The 26,299-nt window shown below is 42.8% G+C and overlaps 1 protein-coding gene across 1 annotated transcript in view; it reads left to right on the forward strand.

Annotated features, from left to right (window-relative positions):
• pkn3 (protein kinase N3) overlaps positions 1 to 26,299 on the forward strand; it is a 47,631-nt gene that overhangs the window by 9,147 nt on the left and 12,185 nt on the right. Inside the window, exons 4-16 of the mRNA XM_060912468.1 lie at positions 4,336 to 4,465; positions 7,004 to 7,155; positions 8,075 to 8,294; positions 8,672 to 8,854; positions 9,069 to 9,178; positions 11,835 to 11,978; positions 13,689 to 13,764; positions 14,611 to 14,821; positions 15,031 to 15,124; positions 15,231 to 15,292; positions 17,085 to 17,154; positions 17,253 to 17,344; positions 20,080 to 20,256. Of these exons, the coding sequence (XP_060768451.1) occupies positions 4,336 to 4,465; positions 7,004 to 7,155; positions 8,075 to 8,294; positions 8,672 to 8,854; positions 9,069 to 9,178; positions 11,835 to 11,978; positions 13,689 to 13,764; positions 14,611 to 14,821; positions 15,031 to 15,124; positions 15,231 to 15,292; positions 17,085 to 17,154; positions 17,253 to 17,344; positions 20,080 to 20,256 (1,721 nt within the window). The remainder of the gene's footprint in view (positions 1 to 4,335; positions 4,466 to 7,003; positions 7,156 to 8,074; positions 8,295 to 8,671; positions 8,855 to 9,068; positions 9,179 to 11,834; positions 11,979 to 13,688; positions 13,765 to 14,610; positions 14,822 to 15,030; positions 15,125 to 15,230; positions 15,293 to 17,084; positions 17,155 to 17,252; positions 17,345 to 20,079; positions 20,257 to 26,299) is intronic.

Consider the following 26,299-nt stretch of genomic DNA (forward strand, 5'->3'; position numbering starts at 1 on the left):
CAGAGGATCTGACTTGTATTAAAGCACGTTTCAACAGTCCTGAAATGTTTCTCTTAACTGGGCAGTGGAAGCATGCAGAGATGCACGCTTGTGTCAGAAATGTGACATTTTAATCGGTCAGTTCTTATAGAAGTTTTGAAATGCGCATGCAGAAATCTGAAGCCAAGAAATGGCATAAATGTGTGTGAGAGAGGAATCTTTTCCCACTTAGCTGTGGTAGGAAAAAAGTAAAGGGTGGAGTCTTGAGGGTTTTCTTTTTTTTTTTTAATAAATGCGTGTTTTTTCGGTGTCTGACAGCTACAGTGAGGGTTTCTCAGTTTCCTTGGCAACAAAACTGCCCAAACTTTTATTGTACCTCTTTAAATGGGGAAGTAAAATATGGCAACTCGTTCTCGTGTGCTGTTTTGATGGCCATCAGTTATGGACTACAACCCTTTTTATTTATTTTTTTAAATAAATGCCCCTGCTATGAAGGAGGGTGAGTATACTGGTTTACCTCTGTCCGTATCTCCATTTGTCCGAAACACCCTTATCATAGCCACTTGGTACCAAGCTTCCGCTTGGGGTTCTATACTGTGTGTACCGTTTTCATGTCTGTCGCACATCGACTTGTTTACCGACTGAATGTATTTACGAAACGTATAGCGTGGATTTACAAAATTTGTCGTAACACTTTTCTCAGCAACTACAAATCACAACTGCCTGATATTTGGTACCGAGCTTCAGCTTGGGGTTCTATACCGTGTACACCGTTTTCAGGTCTGTCCCACATCGACTTCCTGTTTACCGACTGAATGTATTTACGAAACATATAGAGATCTTGCAGTCACGTGACCGGAAAGTACACAGCCGCCATCTTGTCGATCAACAGCACAGCTGAATACTGCTGCACTCGTGTACAGAATGGATCAATTTCAACCGACGGACTACACGGCTCATTTTTCTAATGAACAGATAACTAGATGTATGTCTAAAATAAACGATCTACAGATTAGTGACCCTTATGGCTTTCCGGACGGAGTCTTCACGACCGTGTCAGTGGATGTTGAACTGCCAGCGGAATACCCAGATGTGTATAATTACCTCATTAACTTTCCCTCGCTGTTCAGTGGTGAAGCACTGCGTGCCTATAAATCTCTGGACAGTTATCTTTACAGAAATTCAGGATTTGTCAGCGACTCAGATGTGGCATCTTGTAAACAAGAAAATAATCCTCACTGGACGGGTAAGTCACTTAAGTATTGAGTATAGCACTGACCAGCCGATTATAGAATAAGGTAATTCCAGCTGTAATTTCAAATCGTCCGTCTTGTTTACCTGGCGTTGGAGAGGTAGCGGCTTAGCAGTGGAGGTTTGAGTGGCTGTTTTCTGAGCTTAGTCAACAGGCCGCTCTGCAGCCTCACTTTTGCTCCCGGCGCCACCTCCTTAGCTTTGCTTCCAATAACAATCCACGGAGACCCCGCTGGTCTCACTATCTCGTCCGGAATGTGTTTTTTTTTTTTTTTTTTTTTTTTTTCTCGTCCGGAATGTTGTGCATGCGATGGAAATCGCTACAAACCGTCATTTTCTGCTGGAAACCAATGTCCAGTAAGTCCATACGGTTGTAGTGGATATTGAAGTCCGGTACAGACGAACAACACGCAAAAATACACACAAAAAACATAAAAACCGTGCACAGGTAGGGAGAGCTTGTAGCCGCAGCCGTTGTAGTAGAATTGTATATAGTAGGTTTTTCCAGAAGAAAAGGTAGAACCAGAAGTAGAAGGCGGAAATATGGCGTTTGACCGACAAGATGGCGTCTGTCACAATCTGGATCGGCTGTGACGTCATATGCAAGTGCTCCATAGGGTGGTTTTTTGATGCTATTTCAAAATGACAGGTTACCAGGATGCTATTTGAAATCCCTGGGGAGAACGCTGCTCTTTACTTACTCGTTTCAGGGTTAATTATTTGTTGACATTCCTAAATGTCCTGTTCCTTCAATCGCTTGCATTCTGATAAGCGAGAGCAGGAGATGCGTAAGTCAGCAGTAGCTCACAGTTGATCGTATTTTCTTTTTTATTACTTTTTGCGAAATGTGCTTAAAATTTTAGATGCAGATATTTTAACAATTATTCCATGAAATCGAGTCATGCATGAGCTGATAGCCGATGAAGTGCAAAGCCATGTATGACGAGATTGAACGGAATAACTGTTTTATTCTATCCACAGTCACCGGATTTTGAGAAACGGCACATTTGTATTTTTTGCAAATTTGATGGATTTTTTTTGTACAAAAGTCTGACAATCATTTCTGCTGAGAATGTAAACAAACCGGCGAAATGACAGTAGCATTTTATGAAAAATGCTATAATAATTCTTGAAAAAGATGCATTCTGACCATGAAATACTTTTATTCCATATTTTGTTTTTTTTGGGGGGGGGTTCAAGTAGTTTTTATTTTGTCCTCTGGTTGGTTGAGCAACACGCGCTGCCATTTTGTTTTTCTCTACTCATGGTATATGAGCTGATATCCTAGTAATGGAGTAGCCAATCAGAGCATGCGATTGCTCATCCAGTGACTGTGGATAGAATGAACCTTGTTATGCATCATGTCCATTTATTTAACTAGTTGGACATCTCTAAGTTTTGGCCTTGTGTGCAAACCTCCTGCTTGTGTTTTTTGATTATAACTTTCCCTCATTCCTGAAGGTTTTCTACATGCCCTTCTGTACCCTCTTTTAGACTGATGGATACATGACCACTAGTAAAGCGGAGATTGTGTCTTTGCCAGCTGCAACCGCTGCTGCCTTGGTACTAAATGTCCTGGCAGACTCTGATTTATGTTTCCTGTGCCACCCTAGAAGCATGCAGCACTGAGTTCAGAGCCTCTCTCTCTCTCTCACACACCTTTGAACACGTACCTCCTGTCCTGGGCCTGGCGACAGCATCGGGCCATGTGACTCTGAACCAGCCAATGTTGTAGCTCTCTGGTGTGGGCTAGCCAAGCTGGAGAGAACAGCAGCAGCACACAGCTATACAACTCCAGTGAAGAGAGGGTGGGAGTGAGGGAGAGAGACGGAGCTCTACAGAACAGGCAGTTTGAATGAGGGAGGGAGTGAGAAAGAGGCAGGATGCAAGGACACTAAACAATAAGAGGAAGGTGAGGAATGGCTTTTCAGCCAGTGATGTCGGATAAGATGAGAACTCAGCACCTTGGCTGCAGGCACAGACAGCCCAGCAGCGTGACCGGGTATGACTAGGGGTGATAGAAGGACACCAGCAGCAGGAGGGAACATCTGATGGGGAGAGTGAAGGAAAAAGGAGATGCTATTCAGCAGTATAAAAGTCCACCAAAGATGACTGATGAGCTGTTAAACTGCCTAGAAAGGGGGAGAGCGCTGTGGACGGTAGTGTTCTTTTCATATCTTTATGCAGTGTTGATATGCTTCTTGGTTTGGACTAGCTTTTACGTTACGCATATTTAAAAAAAAAAAAATACACACCCAGGGACGGTAAAATGGTGAAAAGTTAAACAAAAAATAATTTAACCATTCTTGTGTGTCTATTTTGACCTCCAGACCGTTGTTTTACCTCCTGCATGAAATGCATTTGCAATCTCTTCCATTCCATTCAGTCCAGAAATGCCTGCGAAATTGCTGAAAAGGCACTGAAGGACATGCACCATCCATCTCGTCTTTCATATTTGAGCGTTATTTGCTCTTGACTTTGGACTTTAGAAAATGAAGGCACTGTTCAGAGCTTACAAACGAATGTTGCATTCACTGTATGATCATTTGTTTACACTGGTTTTGCTTAAAGCGTCATTCTGTAACAGCTCAAACACTGCCCTCTATATGTAATACATCCTGAACAATACGTGTGTGAGATCTGAGTGGTTTCTCATCATTTATTCACTTTGAATTGGTTTTACTGCAGGTTGCACTTGCTGTACTCTCATTTCGGTTAATTGCATAATTATGGACAAGTTATTTCTGTAGTTATTCAGCATGGCTAATAAAACTTTGCAATCGGAGTTGTTAGTACAGCATGTGGTTGGGATCTCTCGACGCCTGACTGGCTGTAATAAATATGATTTGTAGAAAATAATGGGAAGCTATAAAAGGCCACAGCACAGCAGCTGATCTGTTTGTCATGTTACTGGACGAAGGTCGTTCTCTACTTTCTGATCTAACATTGTGCTCGGTCCTATTTTTGCACTTTCTCCCTGTCCGTCTGTCTGATCTCTCTCTCATCCCCTGCCTATTGATTGGTCTCCGTCCGTGTCTGTCGCTATCTCTTACTCCTCGTGTGTTTATCTTTTTCTTTCACTGACCTGCCACTCTCCCTCTACAGGACCGAAAGATGCTGTCCACAGCCCAGCAGATGCTGCAGGATAGTAGGACCAAGATCGAGCTTCTGCGCATGCAGATTGTTAAAGTAACTCAGGCCAGAGAGGGCGAGCGCGAGGCCTCAGAAACAGACGGTGAGAGCAGACAGCCAAAGACTCTCCTTTAGTTCTACGTTACAGTGTCCGTTACAATAAAAAGCCCCAAAAGAGGCAGAATTTGATGAATCAAAACTTGTACAAGGTGGAATTTTTGTCACTTGTCTCTTGAAAGCCAATCGCTGGCATTTCTTTACACCGCGTTCAGTCAAGAACGTATGTTTAAATGCTAAAAATGCACTGAGGGCCTTGTAATATCTTAACAGGAGCGTGCTGCTGTCACTCCTACGTTTATCTGTCACCTTTTTTTCCTCAGCTTTTTGTATTCCACTTCAATGATGGATTTGGAGGATGTTAGTGCTTCATGTATATTTTTTGAAAATTAGCTTATTTATTTATTTTTATTTATTTATTGGATCGGCACATTGTGTTAATCTAAAGCTGGCACTGATTTTTCTGCTCAATTTTGAAACCACAGCCAAAAATCACACACTGGTAGCAGGTTGTGGTATTTAAAAAGAATAATTGGACATTTCCACTATAATATGGAGGGCCTGTTTCTGTTTTGACTCCATTTTCCACACAAGATCGGATTGTGCTGGTAATTTTCTTCAATCACAAGTCTATCATAAGAGGATCTTCATTAGCTCACTTGACCATGAGGCCGATGAGCTGTTGCCGTGGCGTGGTGTCCATCTGTCATCCACAATTCAGTTAAATCGTATGTCCTCCGTCACTTCTCTACGGGTTTCCGTTCTGATTGTTTTGCTTGAAAGAACCCCTCACTCTGCACAAAACTTTGTCTTTTTTTTTTTTTTTTTTCCAGGCCCCTCACTAGAATTGTATCTCCTCTCTCTCCTCATCCGATTTTAGTTCTGATCGATATTTTGGGTAGCTCTTCCCATGAGGAACACAACCTTGTTTTTCTTGTTGTAAACAATTTGTTTCCAGCTTTTGTTTATTTTCAGTTAAATCATATCTCCTCCTTCTGTTCTCAATGGATTTCAGTTTTGGTTGAAAGAACTAGTGATTCTGCACAACACTTGGTCATTGTATTGTCAAATTTTTGCAAACAAACTGCTCATTAGGTCAACTTCACAAATTTTGGGACTTCTTGTTAGAATTGTGTCTCTATCAGTTCTCACCTGATTTCAGTTCTGATTGTTTTGGGTAGATCTTCCCTCAGGAACAAAACTTGGTTGTTTATTAGTTGGTTTTCTTGTTGTAAACAGTTTGTTTCCAACTTGGCTTTTCAGTTAAATCGTGCCTCCTCCCTCAGTTTTCAATGGATTTCAGTTCTGATTGTTTTATTTGAAATAACTAGATCTTCTGTGCAACACTTGGTCATTGTATTGTCAGTTTTTGCTAACAAATTGGTAATTACGCCAACTTAACAAATTTTTCTTCGTAGAGGTAATCCATATGGGGCTGAGTAAAATTAAGGATTAATTTCACAAGTGATTCGCGACTCGGGCAATTTCAAAGCTTCGAAATCACGAGTGAAATTGAGCCTTAATTTTATGAGGAACCATACAATTACTTGTTTATAATATATAGGGCCAAATTCATACTTTGGAAGCCATTCAAGTTCACAACATTTGTCATTCACGTTTTCTGAACCAATCAGAGCGCAAGAATATCTTGCACGTTTGAATCAGTTTCTAAAGCATCTTTCATCATGACACGACACAAGGATTTACATCTTTTAGGATTGATCCCGGATATTTCTCTTGTCTCAGATGCTGATCCAATGCTGCCTGCATTACTTTAAGAGAGTCTGGTTCGTAGTTTTCCCCATTTTCTTTCCTCGCTTCTGCATAAAACTGTGATCGCACCTTGTCTAACTCGCAGCATTCATAGGCCACTAGAGAGTCGTTTATTTGTCTTTCTGCAGCCCATTTCTTTAACATGGAAAGCCAAAAATTCGTACTTTTTTTTTTTTTTTGGTATTTTCATTTTCACTTGTAGCTTTCAACTGGTTTATAATTTCTTCGTCAAATATAGCGAAACGCGGCATTGCTGAGTCAGCAGAGTCAGCCATTTTGTTGACAAAATTTGCTAATTTTTGTAACAGTACCTAAGCAACGAACTAGCCGATAGCATTTCAGAAATACGGCCCCGTGTTAAGGAAAAAAGCCCTCCTTGATTGTCCAATCAGAATTGAGTAATTTGGCCCTATGTATTATAATGACTAGAATTGTATCTCCTCTCATTTATCATGCAAATTGAGCCCTGATCGATGTTTTGGGTAGATCTTCCCTTGGGGAACAAAACTTAATCCTTTTGTTAATTTTCCTGTTGTAAACAATTTGTCGTGGATGTTGGTCCTCTGTCACATTTCAATTCTGTTTGTTTCGGTAGTCATGGTTATTTTGATGGCTGGCCAGACGAGTTACTACGTCCGTGACGTTCTGGTTGTATAATCTGACATGGAGGACATGTTCTCACCTAGTCGGTTATAGAATATCAGCCAAGACTTTATTGGGATCATCTTGTACAGTGTGACAAGGAGTAATATTAAAGCCTGTTGAAATTTATAGAGAAGGGGTAAAAAAAAAGGACTATTTGTGTTCTCAGGTCGGCCTTCAGAGACCATCAGCCCCCTGGAGCTGAGAATGGAAGAGCTTCGGCACCACCTGAGGATCGAGGCTGCAGTGGCTGAAGGGGCCAAGAACGTGGTGAGGCAGCTTGGAGGCCGCCGAATGCAAGATCGCCGCGCGTTGGCTGAGGTATGATCCAGCTTCTGGAAATTTTAGGTCTTTTTATTATGTTCAGTTAAGGAGAGTTAAAATTCTTGCATGCAGTTATATTTTGTATGTTGTAAAAAAAAAAAATTCCCCCTCTTCTCATCTCATTATCTCTAGCTGCTTTATCCTGTTCTACAGGGTCGCAGGTGAGCTGGAGCCTATCCCAGCTGACTACGGGCGAAAGGCGGGGTACACCCTGGACAAGTCGCCAGGTCATCACAGGGCTGACATATAGACACAGACAACCATTCACACTCACATTCACACCTACGGTCAATTTAGAGTCACCAGTTAACCTAACCTGCGTGTCTTTGGACTGTGGGGGAAACCGGAGCACCCGGAAATTTCCCCCTCTTGATTCTCTTTATGTAATTTTATAAGGCTATTCGTGAGTGACTGGTTGTATTGAACCTTCAGGATATTTCCATAGGATGTTAATCATACTAGGATTAAGAGCTACTCTTCCTAATCCCAGGCACATTTACTGGCTAGAATTGTTAGTCCTGTGAGGATTAATGAGCCGCCTGCATGACGTTTCCTTCATCAGGACATAATTTCTTAGATCCTGCAGACAGGCAATGTAAAAAATTGGATAATCATTGTAAACGTATATGTAAACACTTTGCAGTGCTTTCCACATTTTACAGTGGCTTTGCTGCTAATCTTACATGTCCTGTAGTTGATCCTGCCACATGCTGAACATTATAAGGACACGCATATAATTACAAGTTCTCAAAAATCTTACTCAGTGTTCCAATATGTTTTTATGGTTTAGTTGCTTCTGTTTTTTAGAAAGTGAACATGGTAATACATTTTTGTGTCGTGCTGTTTGTTTTTCTTTTTTAATTTCACTCATTTCTTTGGAGTCGGTGCTGCAGTTAAATATTTAAATGTCCTTCAGGCTCAAGCTCGTCTGCAGGAGTCCTCTCAGAAGCTCGATCTTCTGCGTCTCTCTCTGGAGCGGAGGCTCGTGGAGCTTCCTCCAGATCACCCCAAACTGTCCGACATTAAAGAGGAGTTGACTGTGGGAACCTCACCCAACCTGAACATGCAGAGGGACTGCCAGCGCTCTTCGTCATCTGCCTCCTCATCTTCGTTCTTCAAACCTGCCAGCCTTACAGGTGTTTTTTTTTTTTTTCTTTTTTTTTTTTTTATCCTTCATGAAGTTCTGTCTTGAGAGCCATCTCTCTCTATAGACATGCAGTTTATGGAACGTAATTCACAGATGCTTGTGTAATTAATCTCCACACCATCTCCTATATTTTAAAGATGTTTCAGCATGGTGTCATTATTCAGAACGATCGCACTTGTACAAAGTAAAGTCTGATGAGACTCATTCCAGCTGTTTGACTTTTGATTTGAGAATTTCTAATGTAACACAAGTAAATACTAGAGGCGTATCGGATGTTATTTTTACTGTGATTCATTGCAGATATTTGTATGATTGTGACTTGGCGTGTGGCTGTATTTGCTGAGCATGGTTTGTGCGTTTGTGTAGGTCGGCTGGAAGTCAGATTAATGGGCTGTCAGGATCTGTTAGAATCTGTGCCAGGCCGCTGTCGCGTGGCTTGTGCTTCCTCCTCCCCCAGCAGCCCCTCTGAAGCCAAGTCCCTGAGAATGAGGACCGGCCTGTCCACACGCAGCACCAATGGCAAGATGGCCAAAACCGACGAACTGTCCAGTAGGTCCTGTTATCATTATGATTACAAGCACATCGAGGCATAAACTGAGCAGTTTAAGATGTATAACCTCATAGGGAACATATGATGGAATAGATTCTCTGACCTTTTTATTGTTGCTAGAATCAGATTAAGCTACTGTGGTGGTACGGTGTTGGTTTTCAGGGATTTTTGCTTGCGAGGAAAAAAGTGTTTTTGTGTGCATTTTTACCACAGCGGAAATCAGTGCGGTGTTGAAAGTAGATAACCGGATGGTGGGTCGAACACACTGGCGGCCTGTGGGCAAAGAAGCCTGGGACCAAAGCTTCAGCATCGAACTGGAGAGGGTCTGTGACGCATACATTGGGTTTGATTTTATCTTTATTTATTTCCTTTTTATTCATTTAATTGACCCAGGGTGGCACGGTGGTGTAGTGGTTAGCATGATCACAGCAAGAAGGTCCTGGGTTCGAGCCCAGTGGCCGGCGAGGGCCTTTCTGTGCGGAGTTTGCATGTTCTCCCCGTGTCCGCGTGGGTTTCCTCCGGGTGCTCCGGTTTCCCCCACAGTCCAAAGACATGCAGGTTAGGTTAACTGGTGACTCTCAATTGACCGTAGGTGTGAATGTGGGTGTGTTTTGTCTCCGTGTGTCAGCCCTGTGATGACCTGGTGACTTGTCCAGGGTGTACCCCACCTCTCACCCATAGTCAGCTGGGATAGGCTCCAGCTTGCCCGTGACCCTGCACAGGATAAGCAGTTACAGTACGGATGGATGGTAACCTGTGGTTGGTTAGAAGAGAGCAACTGGACTTGCTTGAAAAGTCTTGAAGACGTTTCGCCTCTCGTCCGAAAGGCTTCCTCAGTTCTGCCTGTCTAATAGGGAATATCAAGTATTTATCCTCTCATGGATCATTATAGAATCAGAATGCTGATGGCTGCATTGTAGGTGGCTGATAAAAGATGTCATAGACGCCCACCTCTGTTCAGTGATGGTCGTTCCAGGTTGACAAAAATGAACGATCCTCTCTGGCTAAGATGTCTGCCAGTTTTCTGGAAGTCCTCTCATACTCCCGCACCAGTCGAAGGGAACTCATCCCAAAGTGCGTAGAAACATATCTGTGAAGATACTCAGTCATCCAGGTACATAGTAATCTGTGGTTGGTAGAAGAGAGCAACTAATCTGTGGTTGGTAGAAGAGAGCAAGTCCAGTTGCTCTCTTCTACCAACCACAGATTACTATGTACCTGGATGACCGAGTATCTTCACAGATACGGATGGATGGATTAATTGACCCTCAAGCCTGCCTTTGTCTCAAATTCTGAGTAGGAATTGGTTCTCTAAGTGACCCTCTGCTGACTCTTGCGTCTGTGTCTAGTGTGCCAGCTGTCTTCTGTTTTCATGGTAAAAATTCAATTTGATGGTTGTAATCATTTTTGGAACAGAATACAGTAAAACTCTCTTCAGAGAGGTAGAAACAAAATGGGCTCATGCATTTGAAACCAGCAGTTTACTCAAGCGTTGATCCGTGCACAGCAGATTATAGAAATAAGAGGCTCCCCCCCCCCCCCACACACACAATTTTCTTCTTGTTTAACCATCTAAATCTGTCTCTTAGCAAGTTCTCCCTATCACACGAGCTACTGAGCAGGGTGAGGGATAACGCCTGCTTTCTCTGAGACGCATGAAGCCAGCCACTGCATCTTTTTGATCTGCTGCTCATAATCACAAGGCAGCATAACGCACTGAGAGGAAAGTGCCTAAATATCCTCTTCCTCACACACGCCTACAATTGGCTAGTGTAGAGTAATGGCAGCCCTCCCACCTAGAGAGCAGGGCCAGTTTATCTTGGACTCCCAACTATGGATGTCTGTGGCATCAGTGAAATTCGAACTCCTCTCCCAGTGATTGTTTTTCTGTTGTGCCACTTGAGCATCCACAATGTTTTTAATCCAGATCCTGCACCTACATTTCTCCTGTTTCGTTATTCTCTGGTGTAAGCTTTTGAGATATTGGTCATTAGTTTTTACAAGTACACCACTCTCATGCATAGCGAAGTCCTGGAAACCTGTCAGTGGTGGTTCTAGTCCTGACCTCATTAGTTGCAGTTAAAGCCTAGGTCACAACCGGACGTGCGATTATTATTATTTTTTTTTTTTTGGCCGTGCGATTTTTGGCGTTTCCCAAATCGCTGCGTGTTTTTTTTTTTTTTTTTTTTTTTTGTTCGTGGAGAAAGACGCACGTTGGCCGTAAGTTTGTCTTGCAACCTGAAAAAACCGTAAGCGCCCGTAGAGTTTGTTTGACATGACAAAGAACCTCTGCGGCCAGTCTACAGCTCTAAAATCAGCACGTCACATGTGCGCCCTCCGTGCGTTTCTTGCGTTTTGCACGTAGACCAGCCATAGGAGCATGTACGGCCGGTTGTGACCGAGGCTTAATGCAGATTATATGGACTTTTTCTTGCCTTTTTATATAACTTGGCTGATAAAGTGTAATCAGCTTCTGAGTCTCACATTATCTGCTGTAATCGGTCATTAATCCACAATCATTAATCTCCTGTTTTTCTCAGAGGATAAAAAAAGCAACTGGCCAAGTTTGCTTTCAGTTTTGGGTCCAAGGTCAGCCTCGGGTTGATTCAGTTGTGTCTGTGAGGAATGAAAACAAATTTTTTTTTTTTCCCCTGTCTCCCCATTTTGGCTATGGAAATCTTTACTGCAGTGATTCAGTTAACACTGGTCCAGCTTACTGGAGTTAAGTTGTTCCCTGCAAAAGTCTAAACATTACTAATGGGAGGATGTGCCTAATACTGCATATTGTGTGTGTGAAGCTTGTAAATAAGGGTTAACATGGTACCTGTCCTCTTTCCTTTCAGAGAGGATAATTACTGCAAAACTTTATTTTTTTTAACTAAAGTAACGCTGTTAACGAGAATCAGCATGAATGTCTGAAATGGAATATTGGAGCAAAAAATGGTAGTGTTCATATAAGTGTCCCTTTTTTTTGGGTAGTCTCGGGAGCTGGAGATCGGTGTGTATTGGCGAGATTGGAGAGCTTTGTGTGCCGTGAAGTTCCTACGGCTAGAGGATTTTCTGGATAACCAGCGGCATGGCATGTGCCTTTACCTGGAACCACAAGGCACACTGTTCACTGAGGTAGGACATGTTTAACTGAAACAACCTGCAGTTTAACGCTGCATACTGAGTAATTTGTGTTACGTGGATTTTCCAAGGTGGAATCGGTATCCCAGCATAAACCGATTTTGTGTCCAGGTTATTAGTCATAAATAGTCTCAAAGGCCAGGAAAACACCATTTTTCATTTGGAACCACTATGTTGTAACTATAGCGCACGCTTCTAAAGCGCACTGCCTGCCTCATGACACACGTTGGCTGTGGTGCAGTCTGGTTGTTGGCAGCCTGATTTTTAGTAGACTGATTTACGTAGCATGCACAGATGAATGATCTTTTCAGCATGAGGAAAACACACGTCTTTGGAAACACTTATGAAACTGAGCAAAATAAAGTACAGCACAAAGCTGTCGTTTATTTCTCCTGCTAGCACAAAACACACAATTTCATCTTGCATTTGAACATACTGAGAGAAAATAAAGATGCTAGCCAGACTCAAATGTTGTGGACATGAAAACGCAGCTCTTGGTTAAACCTTTCACCGGTGACTTTTTGTCGGTCACGGAACAATTTGCTGCTACATAGACCTTATCCCCTCACAAGTTTATGGCTACACGGTCGTCCCCTGTATGGAATTCATCTACTTGTTTGTATAACTAGCTTGCCATGTTATTTCATTATGGTAGCTAAGACGTTTTAGCCTGGTCAGTTATGATTCCTGCCAAAGAAAATGTGGGACTGGGTAGCACACTGGAGCTTTTGCTTGCCTGATATTACTATGTGGTTGGCCACTTAGTCATTGCTAATTGCTTAAGTAAATCAGATCTAAAGTATCTGAAGTACAGTACTGTGCAGAAGTCTGAGGCATATGCAATGAAATGGTGTAGAGCAAAGATGCCTTCAAAAATGATAATGTTTCTATATTTAAAAAAAACAAACCAACCCATAATCAGTAAGCTGTAATGCATGAAAGTCAGTGTTTTGGTGTAATGACCCTTTGCTTTAAAAAAAAAAAAAAAAAAGCAGTCTCAGGTACAGCTAATGCAGTTTTATAAGGAAATGAGCTGTAAAGTTTTACTATCTTACAGAATCAGCCACAGTTCTTCTGGAGACTTTGTTGCAGTTCCTTCTTATTTTTTCAGCAAAACCCAGCAGCCTTCAGTATGCTTTTGTCTGAAAAGTGGTCCGTTATGTAATACGCTACTACCGCGAGTTGGCCTAGTGGTTAGCATGTCCGCTTCTCGATCGGGAGATCGCGAATTCTACTCGCGGTCGGGTCGTACCAAAAACCATTATAAAAATGGTACCATCTGGCAAGGCATGCCGCAATACAGATGCGAGTGGGGAGTCAAACTCTCACGGTTACCAGAGGACTAGCCCCCCACTGTAACCCTAGCTATGTAATCGGCAAGAGGCCGAGGGCTACAGAAACTGAGATCGGCGCCACCCTATGCGCCACATGGCGTGGGAAGGACTTTGATTTATTTGATGTAATGCGCTGCTTTCTTTACTGACGTGCGAACATTTTTCTGTAATGTTTGTCATTTTGTTTGTATGTCAACTTTCTTTTGTGCTGGAAAACTAATGTTTGGGAATCTAAAGTGTTTTCGTACTGGTTCCATAATGTCAAAATAAGTCTATAACAAAGTTTGTACAAAAAAAAACAAGGTGCCTAAGATGCTTGCACAGTGTCGATTTGATTTCCCCCCCCCACCACTTGTCATTTGCCCTGCAGGTGAGATTCATCAACCCTGTCATTGAGCGGCATCCGAAGCTACAGCGACAGAAGCGTATATTCCCAAAAGAGAAAGGTGAGGTTTTTTTTTTTTCCCTTCTACAATACTTATTAGTGGCGCGCACACTTCCTTTGATGCAATAGCCGTGGACAACTACCCATAGATTTTGGTGTTTACATTAGACTGTATCCGTATCGTTTTCGTCGTGGATGCACTGTCCGTGCACATTAAAACGCCGGAAAACGACTCCACAGGCGGAACAGTTTGAATCCGCCAGGGCCCACGTATTCAACCCAGTACGTATCTGATCTGGTGCTGTGTAAACATTGAGGAACGAGGATACGCAGTGCTGAGCTCTAGCTGACGTCGTCATTGGACAACGTCACTGTGACATCCACCTTCCTGATTCGCTGGCGTTGGTCATGCCACGTTGGTCATGTGATGCGACTGCTGAAAAACGGCACGGACTTTCACTTCCTGCTATTTGTCCCGAATCACTGCTCGTGCGCTTCACTCGCGCGCTCTGTGAGCTGCGCAGGGCCGGAGTCCGCACCCTCCAGAGGGCACTCGCTGTTCAGGGTGGAGTGATTTTGGAGCGCAGGATGCCTGCGGAGCCGAGCGTATCCGTGTATTGGCGTTGCTGTGTGCACGCGAATCGTTTTAAAAACGTTAATCTGATGATCCGCTGATACGGTCTAATGTAAACCCCACCTTTCAGTTTTGCATAAACGTACATTTTGTTCTGGTCTCAGTACAGGGAAATGTTAAATCATTGTCTGTAGTAATCATACATGCACTAGAGAGACACTGAATAGAGGTTAAGCTGAAAAATGCTGGAATATTCCTTGAAAACATTCCAACACCTAGCAGCCTAAAGATATTTATATGAATGATTTTTATAAGAATCCTTATTCTGTTTAGGTAAAAACTTCTTACGGGCAGCGCAAATGAACATGAACTTCGCCACGTGGGGCCGTCTGATGATGAGCGTGTTGCCGCCGTGCAGCAGCACCATTACAGCTATGAGCCCCCCACTGGCCTCCACTGACATGTCCTCTCCACCCCAAGACTCTGATCTCACCTCCCCTCCATCTGCAGAAAAAACCTCCACATCCACCCCTCCTCCATCAGGGTGAGTTCAGAATCCTGTTCTTACAGCTGTTTTGCATGAGCTGATTTTGCCATCATTCATAAAGTTGTGGCAAAATATTACAATATACCATTATTTCTTTTCTTTTGCACATTTTGTTTTATCATTGAAATCCTGGTGTTGTACTGCATACAGTATGAATACCGATCCTCTTGGTTTGTGTGATTGGCTTGAATGCGTTCTGCTTTTAGAGACTCGGCAATCGTCAAACTGAATTTCAGCGAGGAGCGTCCTCCCAAACCCCCTCGTCTCTACCTGTCGAAGGCAGAGACCCCTGTGTCTGTGGTAAACTCTCACTCATTTATTCGCTGATATTAAGTATAATGGTTTTATAAGTGTTTTGTACTTGCTGAGGTTCGGATGTCACTATTCTTTTGTCTGATTTATGTAGAACTTGAAGGGTAACCAAGCTGAAGATTGTAGAGGCAGAGCTGTGCTGAAGCCCATTCCGAAGTAAGTTGACTGTCGGCAACATCTGTCCAACAGAGCAAACCCTGTCTGTCTCACACTTGGATCTTCCACTTTTTTTTCCTCATGCACATTTATTTTATCACTTCATCACTCTTGTGGGTTTTGTTTTTTAAATGCCTTCTTTTATATACAGTGGTGCTTGAAAGTTTGTGAACCCTTTAGAATGTTCTATATTTCTGCATAAATATGACCTAAAACATTATCAGGTTTTCACACAAGTCCTAAAAGTAGATAAAGAGAACCCAGTTAAACACATGAGACAAAAATGTTATACTTGGTCACTTGTTTATTGAGGAAAATGATCCAGTATTACATATCTGTGAGTGGCAAAAGTATGTGAACCTTTGTTTTCAGTATCTGGCGTGACCCCCTTGTGCAGCAATAACTGCAACTAAACGTTTGCGGTAACTGTTGATCAGTCCTGCACACCAGCTTGGAGGAATTTTAGCCCATTCCTCCGTACAGAACAGCTTCAACTCTGGGATGTTGGTGGGTTTCCTCACATGAACTGCTCACTTCAGGTCCTTCCACAACATTTCGATTGGATTAAGGTCAGGACTTTGACTTGGCCGTTCCAAAACATTAACTTCTTTAACCATTCTTTGGTAGAACGACTTGTGTGCTTAGGGTCGTTGTCTTGCTGCATGACCCACCTTCTCTTGAGATTCACTTCATGGACAGATGTCCTGACGTTTTCCTTTTGAATTCGCTGGTATAATTCAGAATTCATTGTTCCATCAATGATGGCAAGCCGTCCTGGCCCAGATGCAGCAAAACAGGCCCAAACCATGATACTACCACCACCATGTTTCACAGATGGGATAAGGTTCTTATGCTGGAATGCAGTGTTTTCCTTTCTCCAAACATGACGCTTCTCATTTAAACCAAAAAGTTCTATTTTGGTCTCATCCGTCCACAAAACATTTTTCCAATAGCCTTCTGGCTTGTCCACGTGATCTTTAGCAAACTGCAGACGAGCAGCAACGTTCTTTTTGGAGAGCAGTGGCTTTCTCCTTGCAACCCTGCCATGCACACCATTGTTGTTCAGTGTTCTCCTGATGGTGGACTCATGAACATTAACATTAGCCAATGTGAGAGAGGCCTTCAGTTGCTTAGAAGTTACCCTGGGGTCCTTTGTGACCTCGCCGACTATTACACGCCTTGCTCTTGGAGTGATCTTTGTTGGTTGACCACTCCTGGGGAGGGTAACAATGGTCTTGAATTTCCTCCATTTGTACACAATCTGTCTAACTGTGGATTGGTGGAATCCAAACTCTAGAGATGGTTTTGTAACCTTTTCCAGCCTGATGAGCATCAACAACGCTTTTACTGAGGTCCTCAGAAATCTCCTTTGTTCGTGCCATGATACACTTCCACAAATGTGTTGTGAAGATCCGACTTTGATAGATCCCTGTTCTTTAAATAAAACCGGATGCCCACTCACACCTGATTGTCATCCCACTGACTGAAAACATCTGACTCTAATTTCACCTTCAAATTAACTACTAATCCTAGAGGTTCACACACTTTGGCCACTCATGGATATATAATATTGGATCATTTTCCTCAATAAATAAATGACCAAGTATATTTTTTGTCTCATTTGTTTAACTGGGTTCTCTTTATCTACTTGTGTGAAAATCTGATGAAGTTTTAGGTCCTATTTATGCAGAAATATAGAAAATTCTAAAGGGTTCACAAACTTTCAAGCACCACTGTACATCTCGACTTCTCACGTCGCACAACCTCAATCTGTCTTCTGTCTCTATTTCAGGCAAACACATGAGCTGCAAATGGATGATTTCATCTGTATCTCTGTCCTTGGTAGAGGCCACTTTGGAAAGGTGTATATTCTCCCAGCCATCAGCTAATTTCTTTTCAGAGTTTAACCTGTTGTTTTCAGGACCAGTGCAATAACGTTTTCATGTCTGTGCTATTGTAGGTGCTGCTAGCAGAGTATAAGAGCACAGGGAAGCTGTATGCCATCAAAGCCTTGAAGAAAGGAGACGTGGTGACCCGTGATGAAGTAGACAGGTGACTGTGAAGTTACAGAAGGGTAGTCTCCATCAAAAACGTACAAGTTAGAATAATTTCAATCTACAACCCTGTTAGAAGTGCATAGTGTAGAAGTGGAAATCCAGAGCCGGAAGAGCAATGAGTCTTCATATCTTTGTATCTTGACTGACAGTCGGTTGAGTCGAGCCATTCTAGAACATGATGCAGAGCTGGGCGGTAGGTAGGTCGGTCAGTAAGGGCTGGGCTGTTTTGGTTTTGTATGAAAGCATCAGTATTTTTAAATCTTGCATAGGCAGCCACAATCAGCTAGTGGAGGGAACACAGTAGTGGGGTGATGTGGGAAAATCAGAGAAGATTGGGGGGGGGAGTAATGAAGGTTTTATTAGTGGTGGTGTAAAGCATTGTTTGTGATTTTCTGCAGTTGTTAGACTAGTTTAACTTTTTTTTGTTTTAAGACTCCCTTAAAACTAAAGTCCTGAATTATAACTTGTACACTACAAATGCATTAGAGACACTGTTCTTAACTACTTTAAAGTGCATATCCTGGACCAATTTTGTTTTTTTTTATATGAAAGTATGTCGCTTTACACACTCATCCAGAAGGGTAATTTTGCCCAAGGCCATCTGTCTACAGCAGAAAAAAATAAAATAATAAAACGCGTCTGGAAAAATCCCAAGGGAGTCTGGAGCCAGATTCGTGACGTCACCTGCGGAAGCGCCAGCAGGCTGCGAGAGCTTGCACGGTTTCAGTGCACAGCCTGTGTACACCAAGTTTAGCAGCTAGTGACTTTGCATTGAAATATATGGAATTGTCACCGGAGCGCAATGTTACTTCACCTTTGGATGAATATAATGAGATGTCAGAATTATTTCTTACCCTGGCAACAGTCAACTTGTGAATTGCCGATTTTTCTTTGTCTTTTTCTCGGCTTCGAGGGCCTCAGTGGATGCGGCATTTCGCATTCTGTCAGGGGAGACTAATGCAGCTGGCTCCTTTGGTGACGCTGACACAGATGGAGACGGTGTTGCTTTGGGCATTCTGACAGATGGAACTTTTTTCTTCAGATCAAGTTGCCTCGCGAAGCCCATTTCCCACTGCAAATAGTTCTCAAACGCTACGTTCACACTGCAAGGCTTAATGCTTAATTCCGATTTTTTTGTGAAATCCGATTTTTTTGTGAGGTCGTTCACGTTAACAAATATATGCGACTTGTATGTGATCCTCAGTATGAATGAAAAGCGACCTAAAAGTGTTCCGCATGCGCATTGCAGGATACGACGACGTCACACGCAGTGAGCATGGCCAGTGTTTACGGAAGTAAAACCGCCCGGTTGCGGTATGACCCATCCAATCTAGCTTCAATAGCTGCATCCCCCCAAATGGAAATCAGCTCCCTAACCTCTGCGTCCTTCCATTGAGAAGATTCAGAACCTTCACAGCCCGAAGCGTCCCTCGCATTGATGTCATGCGCAGGGGCGCAGATACGTTTTTTGAACTGGGAGGGACAAAGCTGCCAGCAAACCAACCCCGATATGCCTGTCAAACTTGTTGTTAGTAACCATAGCAACCAAGCTCGAGCTCGCAACCTGCGCAGTCTGCGCAGCTCAACCAACTGAATATCAGTCTTTGTTTTGTTTTATGTGAGTTGTTGCAACTATGTATACACTGCTGTGCACCTCAATAAACCGAATGGTAATTAGTCTTTTGATTTTTCCGTGAGGTTTGCCTTATGCAAAGAAAGACAGCATAGACGTTTTTTCCTCCCTATAAGTGGGGGGGACCGAACGAGGTGAATTTAAATCTGGGTGGGACGAGTCCCCCCCCCCCCCTATCTGCGCCCGTGATTATGCACCATGTTGTTGTAACTTTTTTTTGAGAGACCCGCCGCCTACTTCAGCGCAGAATAGTGACGTTTGTGGCTTGTTGATGACGTGCAAGTCGGATGAATGCGACCTGGCGGTTCAGACTGAAGTCGCATATGAAAAGATCAGATAGGAATCGGAATTAGGACCACATATCCAAACGGCCTGGGTGGGATTTGACAAAATCGGATCTGTGTCGTTCATATTGTCAATAAAAGATCGGATACAGGTCACATATGGGCGAAAAAATCGGATTTGAGTCACTTCAGCCTGCAGTGTGAACGTAGCCAAAGTTGTCGGGCCTTGTGAAGTGAGCACCACAAATGATGCTGTAGCATGTAGCCAATTTCTCCAGGAGCGCTCCCATTTCTCCCTCATTGTCCGGTCTTTTGGGAAACGATGAGTACTAATCCCATCAAGATTGGTGTTGCTACACCCTCCTACGATACATCTGTTAACCATTTTAATAATTACACGATAACGTTGAAGAAACTTGCAGAAAACCACCAGGTCGTTTTCTCATAAACAAACCAGCGCTGACGTAGGATTCAGAGGGAGGCGTCCCGCACGTGACGTCACGAAAACCAATGTTTGCCGGGAAATCCAAATGCCGAGTTTTTTCAGAGGCGGACAAATTCGCCTCAAATGGCTTGATTTCCACTGAATTTTTCTGGTATTGCGCAAGGTAAAAAAAAAAATTGCACAAAATGCAAAATGTGATGGATATTTGACCAAACTTTAATATAAAATAGGAGAATTACATTGATCTTGCTCCTGAATTTACCCGTGAGATGCACTTTAATGCGTATATTGTTTTAAGAATTTTTTTTTTCTGGTTTTTTTTTTTTTTTTTTTTTTTTAAATATATTGTGGTTTTGTTTTCCCATCAGTCTGATGTGTGAGAAGAGGATTTTTGAGACCATTAATGCATCCAGTCACCCGTTTCTTGTCAACCTTCATGGCTGCTTCCAGACATGTGACCATGTGTGCTTCGTAATGGAGTACTCACCTGGAGGTGACCTGATGACCCACATACACACCAGCATCTTCAGTGAACGCCAGGCCCGGTATATATCATTACATACACTTAAATGCATGCAACTTCATGTACATGCATGTTTTGTTTTTGTGTCCCGTTCCCCCGCCATGCATATTTAAAGTTATTACATACCTGTTTGTGCTCACTCTAGGACCCAAATTGTTTTAGCGAAAAGTGCTAAAGACTCAAATTTTTCTTTAGCAATTTGCAATTTCGCTTAGCAAGAAATGCTAAAAGAACAATTTTCTTTTTAGCAAAGTAATTTTCTTTAGCAAGATGTTATACTTCTAAATGTTTCTCGCACTGACATAATATTGAAAAATGAATTATTGTAGTTTGTTGGTGCTTCAGTAGTGTTTGCAAGCTTGTTTCCTGCCTTTGTCTTTCCATGTTCTTGATTTATGTTCATAGCATGCTTATTTATTCTTGAATCCTCTTATTTTGATCATTTTCATCAACTGTATATATGTAATGAAATTGTGTGTTTTAATTTAACCCGCTTAATCTGGTTTACGGAGTCCATATTTTTCATTATAATTATATCTAACATCTGGTGTGATGTGCTTTGCATTCTTTGCTATCTATGCACCTTTTAGCCCTTAGTCACCCTCTGTAGTATGCTGACTGGCCTGTGTGTGTGTAATTGGGATCCGTGTGTGCGTTTAGGGGGAGGGGGGTGTCTTTATGGGTAGGATGAAGGGAGCTCAGGGAGTTAAAATCAATGGTTGTTTCTTATAAATTAATCTCTTAACCCAAATATGATGATATTCACCATTAATTTCTCAAATGAAACACTTGCAGTCAAAACTTTGAACCATGTGCGTCAAAACACTCTGAAAACAAGGTACACTTGGTCGATATATCCTGGTTCATCTGGGAGTTCTTCCAAAGTTCTGTCAGGGTTGATATTATGTAGAAAATGCGTCTTTTAGAATGGTTATATCGTGTTTTTATCCCTAACTGAGAAAGCTAACAGAATATTCTAATATGTTCTCACTTTTTAGATAAGTTTTTGTCATACGTGAAGTCGGATAATTTATTTTAAACAAACCTCGCTATAATCTTGTTCACTAATGAGCGAGAATTGCCGACATTATCAGCGCAACTCAGAAACTGATCATTTTATATGTAAGGTCCGATACTATTGGAAGACGTAATTTGCGGTCAACCAATAAGAAGCTTCGAAACTCGGGGGCGTTGGTTATAAATCAAAACATCGAAGATGGACACGAAAGGCAGGGCCTGAATTTCATTTTTCAGAATGGGGGGGGAATTCCCCCCCCCCTCAGTGACTCAAATGGGGGGGGGGGGGGGTTTACACAGTTTGTGGGGAACGCTACTTGTGGGCTTAAATAGCTTAGGTCTTACTTTCTGCCCCTACTCAGATTGAAGATCTCTACAGTATGTAACCTTTTGTCACCATTTGAGGTATCCTTTTCAGTAGACACTTCATTTTGATATCTCCAAATTTGGATAGCATTGTCAGACAAAGGCCGGGTGGATAAATGCAAGTATTATTCCCAACAGCCGTCTAAGATATGGACTGTTCAGTTTCGGGTGGAGGGTAGAAAACCACCACAAAATGAAAGGGATCCTTTACAGCATGACATTGCTGACTGACTGTATTATGCCATCAAACACCAATAGCCTTTTTCTAGCAGTGCGAGTAAGGCTCTAGGAAGAGTTTGGAAGGTTGTGTGCCTTTTAGTTAAGCTAATTTTACAACCTCCTTAGTGTTGCTTTACACAACTGCTTCTTCCTCATCTTCATGCACTATTCTTTAAGGGTGTATTCAGACCAGGATAGTTCGATAGTTCACTTGCTTTGGTCCGAACCAAATTTTTTTTTTTCATTTTGGTGCGGTTCGCTTTCACACTGTACATTTTAGTAAGCGGACCAAAATCTGTCAACAAAGCCACGTGCCCTGAGGTGGTTCAGCTATTGGTCAGAGACGACACGCGCACAAAGCGTTAAGTTCAAAAGTAGTCACAGAGGATAGCGCTGATGAGCGCACATCATGTTGTGACAGTTCTGGCTCTTCACGCAATAGATGAATTTCTTTTTTGCGTCGCTAGTACCGCCACTTTTTGAAAGAATGTCCCTGATTTTAATGTAGGTCTGACGGAGTTTCTTCACTTTTAGCCGACATTGTTCTGGGGAGCGCGTGAACCCCTTCTCCTTCATTTTCTCACTGAATACAGCAAACACGTCGGCATTTTTGTGTGTTCTCTCCAAAAGCTCAGATATGTGGACATCTGCCCATATATCCACAAGGGTACGCGTTTCTTCCTCGGCCCACGTTTGCCCCCTACTCATTTTTTGTACTCTGTAGTCTAGCCTACCACTGGTCTGAATGACTGAACGACTGTTGTAAGGTTCCCTTGACAACCGAAACAGTGTTTGCGCTTTGCGGTGGAGTGTCAAGACTCTGTTTCCCATAATGCTCGACAAACGACGGAAGCTCCCGAGGTACAAAAAAGCAAAACTGTCAGATTAGGTCCGGTCTGCTTTCACACCTCCAAAAGGTCCGCACCAGGGTTCCTTTGGTCCGGACCGAGTCCGACCTTGCAGCTCGGTCTCGGTCCACTTGTTTGGTCCGGACCAGAGTTCGGTGGTTTGTATTCAGACCAACCCAAAAGGTCTGGACCAAGGGAAATTTGGTTCGTTTGGTCCAGACCAAACAACGTAGGTGTGAATACGCCCTCAGTGTCACTGCTTTGTTTAATTATAAAAAAAGAAAAAAAAATCAGTCTGTTCTTAATAGCACTCAATGAATTTATTGACACAAATCTAACTTAAACCAGTCTGCTGACTTTTCAGGATTCTCTTAAATTTGTCTCTTCTTTTAGTGACCGTCTCTTTAATCAGTGACCTTTGCTTTTTCCTTTTATAACATTTTTATATCTTTTTATATCATTTTTCTATTCTCATGTTTGATTTGATCATCCCTGTCCTCTGTTTAATGTCTACAATTAAAATAAGAAAACACTATCAAACTGTTCTTAACACTGAATGAGTTTACAAACTTTGTTTCAGTCCACATATAGAACGTTAACATGACAACAGTCTTTGTTGACTTTTCAGGATTCTCTTATACTATATAGCCCTGTCTCCTGTGTCATATGCCATCTTTAATTTAAAAAAAAAATCAAATTGTTCTCAACACTGAACAATTCATCTTTGCTGAGTGCAGGATTCTTGTACATGTGTAGTCTTTCCTACTCTTTCTCCTTGTGGTCATCCCTTTTGTCAGCATCAGTGTCCTTTGCTTTTCCTTGTAAATACTTTTTTTTTTTTCTTAAAGCCATGCTCTGATCTAATCCCCTTCGCAACGTCGACATTAACGTTAGCTGTCTCGTCCTGTGTATTCTCAACGATATCACTCACACTGCTATTACCACCATCGGATTCAGGAGTTTCCCTCTTAGCAGGGGAAACTTCTGCCACTGCACTTGTACGTTTTAGCCAGCGGTCCAGGTTTGTTTTACAGCTAAAGTCCGAGAGGAAGAGTGTGCGCGCTGTATCTGTGTGTGTGTGTGTGAACTGTCTGTCTCTGCTGTTTTTTTTTTTTTTTTCCTGAGTAGGCTACGGGGGGAGAGGGGGGGTCAGTCAGTAAAAGGAGGGTTAAATTCAAGTAACCTTGAGAACAGAAGGTAGTCGTGCATTCACACTGATCCATTATTAGATTGACGTTGTCAGGCAATGCAGTAATGTGTGCGGGAATCTCTCGCATTAGAATCGTTAAAGGTGCGGGAATTTTTAAAAAAATATGCGCAATACCCGCAATCCCGCGCCCAAATTCAGGCCCTGAAAGGTACTGTTTATCTTGAGAAATCGCAATTGTTTGATGGATTTTGCTTAAACTTTAAATGACTTTCGCATAAAATGCGAATACAGATGATTTTCTTTTCGCAAATTGGAATAAAACTTCGCAATTTGCGGACGTGCGAGCGGCTGGCGTGAGCCCAGCCTGTGGATCTCGCATCAATAAGGATTCTAATATAAATAAAGTTTATTATGACCTCTCTTTTAGAGATTTAGTACATCAGCTAAGACTTGTTTGTTTGTCTGACGCTTGTGTTTTACCCTGGAGCTGCAAAGCTAATGGAGCTAACAAATAAGTCAATCTCCTCCAAAATCTTTTCAATAAATATAAAACTACATTCAGATCTTCAGTAATGTCACACAGTCTTGCTCATGTCGTTTAAGGAACTTTTTATGACTGTATTTCTGAAAAGGAAACCAAAATGTCGGTGTTGCCGAATCTGAAATCTGTAATGTTATAGGGGAGGTCAAATCGGATATAATTTGGTGGTATACTTTATACAGCCTCCTCCCAAAGTGGAATTAACTTAAATGGTTAAAGGTGGATGATAGAACATTCATATTAAACAATACGAATATGTATATTAAAGGGGACATATATTATGAAACTTTTTTTTTTTCAGTGCTTGAAAACCTATATTTGGGGATCTGGAGCCTATCAACCCACAAACTCTGAAATGGGACACCCAGTCAGTTTTGGCCCTTTTCCACTACCCTTTTTCAGCTCACTTCAGCCCGACACGACTCGCGTTTCGACTACCAAAAACCAGCATGACTCAGCTCGTTTCAGCCCTGCTTAGCCCCTAAAACTCGCACCGTTTTGGAGTGGGGCTGAAGCGAGCCAAGCCGTGCCGAGTGAGGCTAGGGGCGTGAGCAGACACTCCCCTGTGCACTGATTGGTGAGGAGGAGTGTCCTCACATGCCCCCACACACCCCGCGAGCGCGCTGGGATCTGTAAACACCGCAAACCCGGAAGGAGAATAATTACGAATTACGAGAATTTCTGAAGCCTTATGCGCCTCGCCTCATCTATACGCTCTTGCCAGTATCTGTCCGCGTTGTCGGTGACAACAAGCCACAGCACCAAGACCAGCAACACTAACGACTCCATGTCCTCCATGTTTATTGTTTACTATTCGGGCCGTGAGACTACCGCTTAAAAGATCACTGATGTCACTGTTTGCACTGCTTAACGACATCACCTGACGTCCACCCACTTTCGCTAACTCCACCCAATGTGTCCACCCACTTCCAGCCAGCACGGTTCAGCGCGGTTGTAGTCGAAATGCAACTCCAACAGCCCCGCTCAGCCCGACTCAGCACGGCACGGCTCAGCCCGACTCAGCCGCGTTTGTAGTGGAAAAGCGGCATTTCAGAAAACGTGCTTCAACAAGTCGTTCAGATTTTGCTCCCTTTTCTACGTCACAAGTGGAGCTCATTAAGGCCTCTGCATGCTCTTGTGACAAGGCTTTCGCAGATAGCTTTTCGCAGACAGTTGTAGTTTATCGTTGAGCGGGGAGTAATAGGCGTGTGCAATGTTATTCACCGCCACAACGCAAGGGGGCGCGAAGTCGCTAGGAGTAGTTGGTGGGTGTGGTTAGTGGAGTGTTTATCCTCCGGTTACTTATAATGACTAGAACTGGAGTCGTATAGATGTACGTACTTCCTCGATCAACCGCTCTTCGTGCTGCTCCATCTTCGCTCGTGTTTTTAAAAATGCCGGTCGTGAAAACAAACCAAACCGGGAAAGTAGGGAAGCGGAAGTGCGTGTACAGCGGATGTAGAGTGGACCAATCAGAGCCCTCTTGTCTGCAACGCTGTCTGCGGTGGTCACAATTTTTGGGAGGTGCGCGCAGAGCGTCTGCGAAGGTGGGGGGGGCTACGCAGATGCTGTCTGCGACGCCATCTGCGAGGACTGGGTTGTCAGTATAAATTGGCCCTTAGAATTATACCACCATCTGAGTATCTTCACTCATGAATATTCATGAGGAAAGTGCTACCTGATTGGTCAGCGGAAGAGGGGGTGGGGTGAACAGGTTTTCATTATCATTTAAAGGAGCAGGCACTCAAATCAGCTGTTTGTTTTGAACAAGGCTGGCTGTTTAGACAGGGTGAGAAGGGAGCTGTGGTGCTTTTATCCTTGTGGTATTTTTTGACTAAAGCATATCAGACATTTTTCATAAAGACCTCCGGGATCTGTGTCACCTTGTGGAAAAGCGGTATGATGGAGCAAATGGTATACAAAA

Source organism: Neoarius graeffei, chromosome 28 (assembly GCF_027579695.1).
Source record: "Neoarius graeffei isolate fNeoGra1 chromosome 28, fNeoGra1.pri, whole genome shotgun sequence".
NCBI lineage: Eukaryota > Metazoa > Chordata > Actinopteri > Siluriformes > Ariidae > Neoarius > Neoarius graeffei.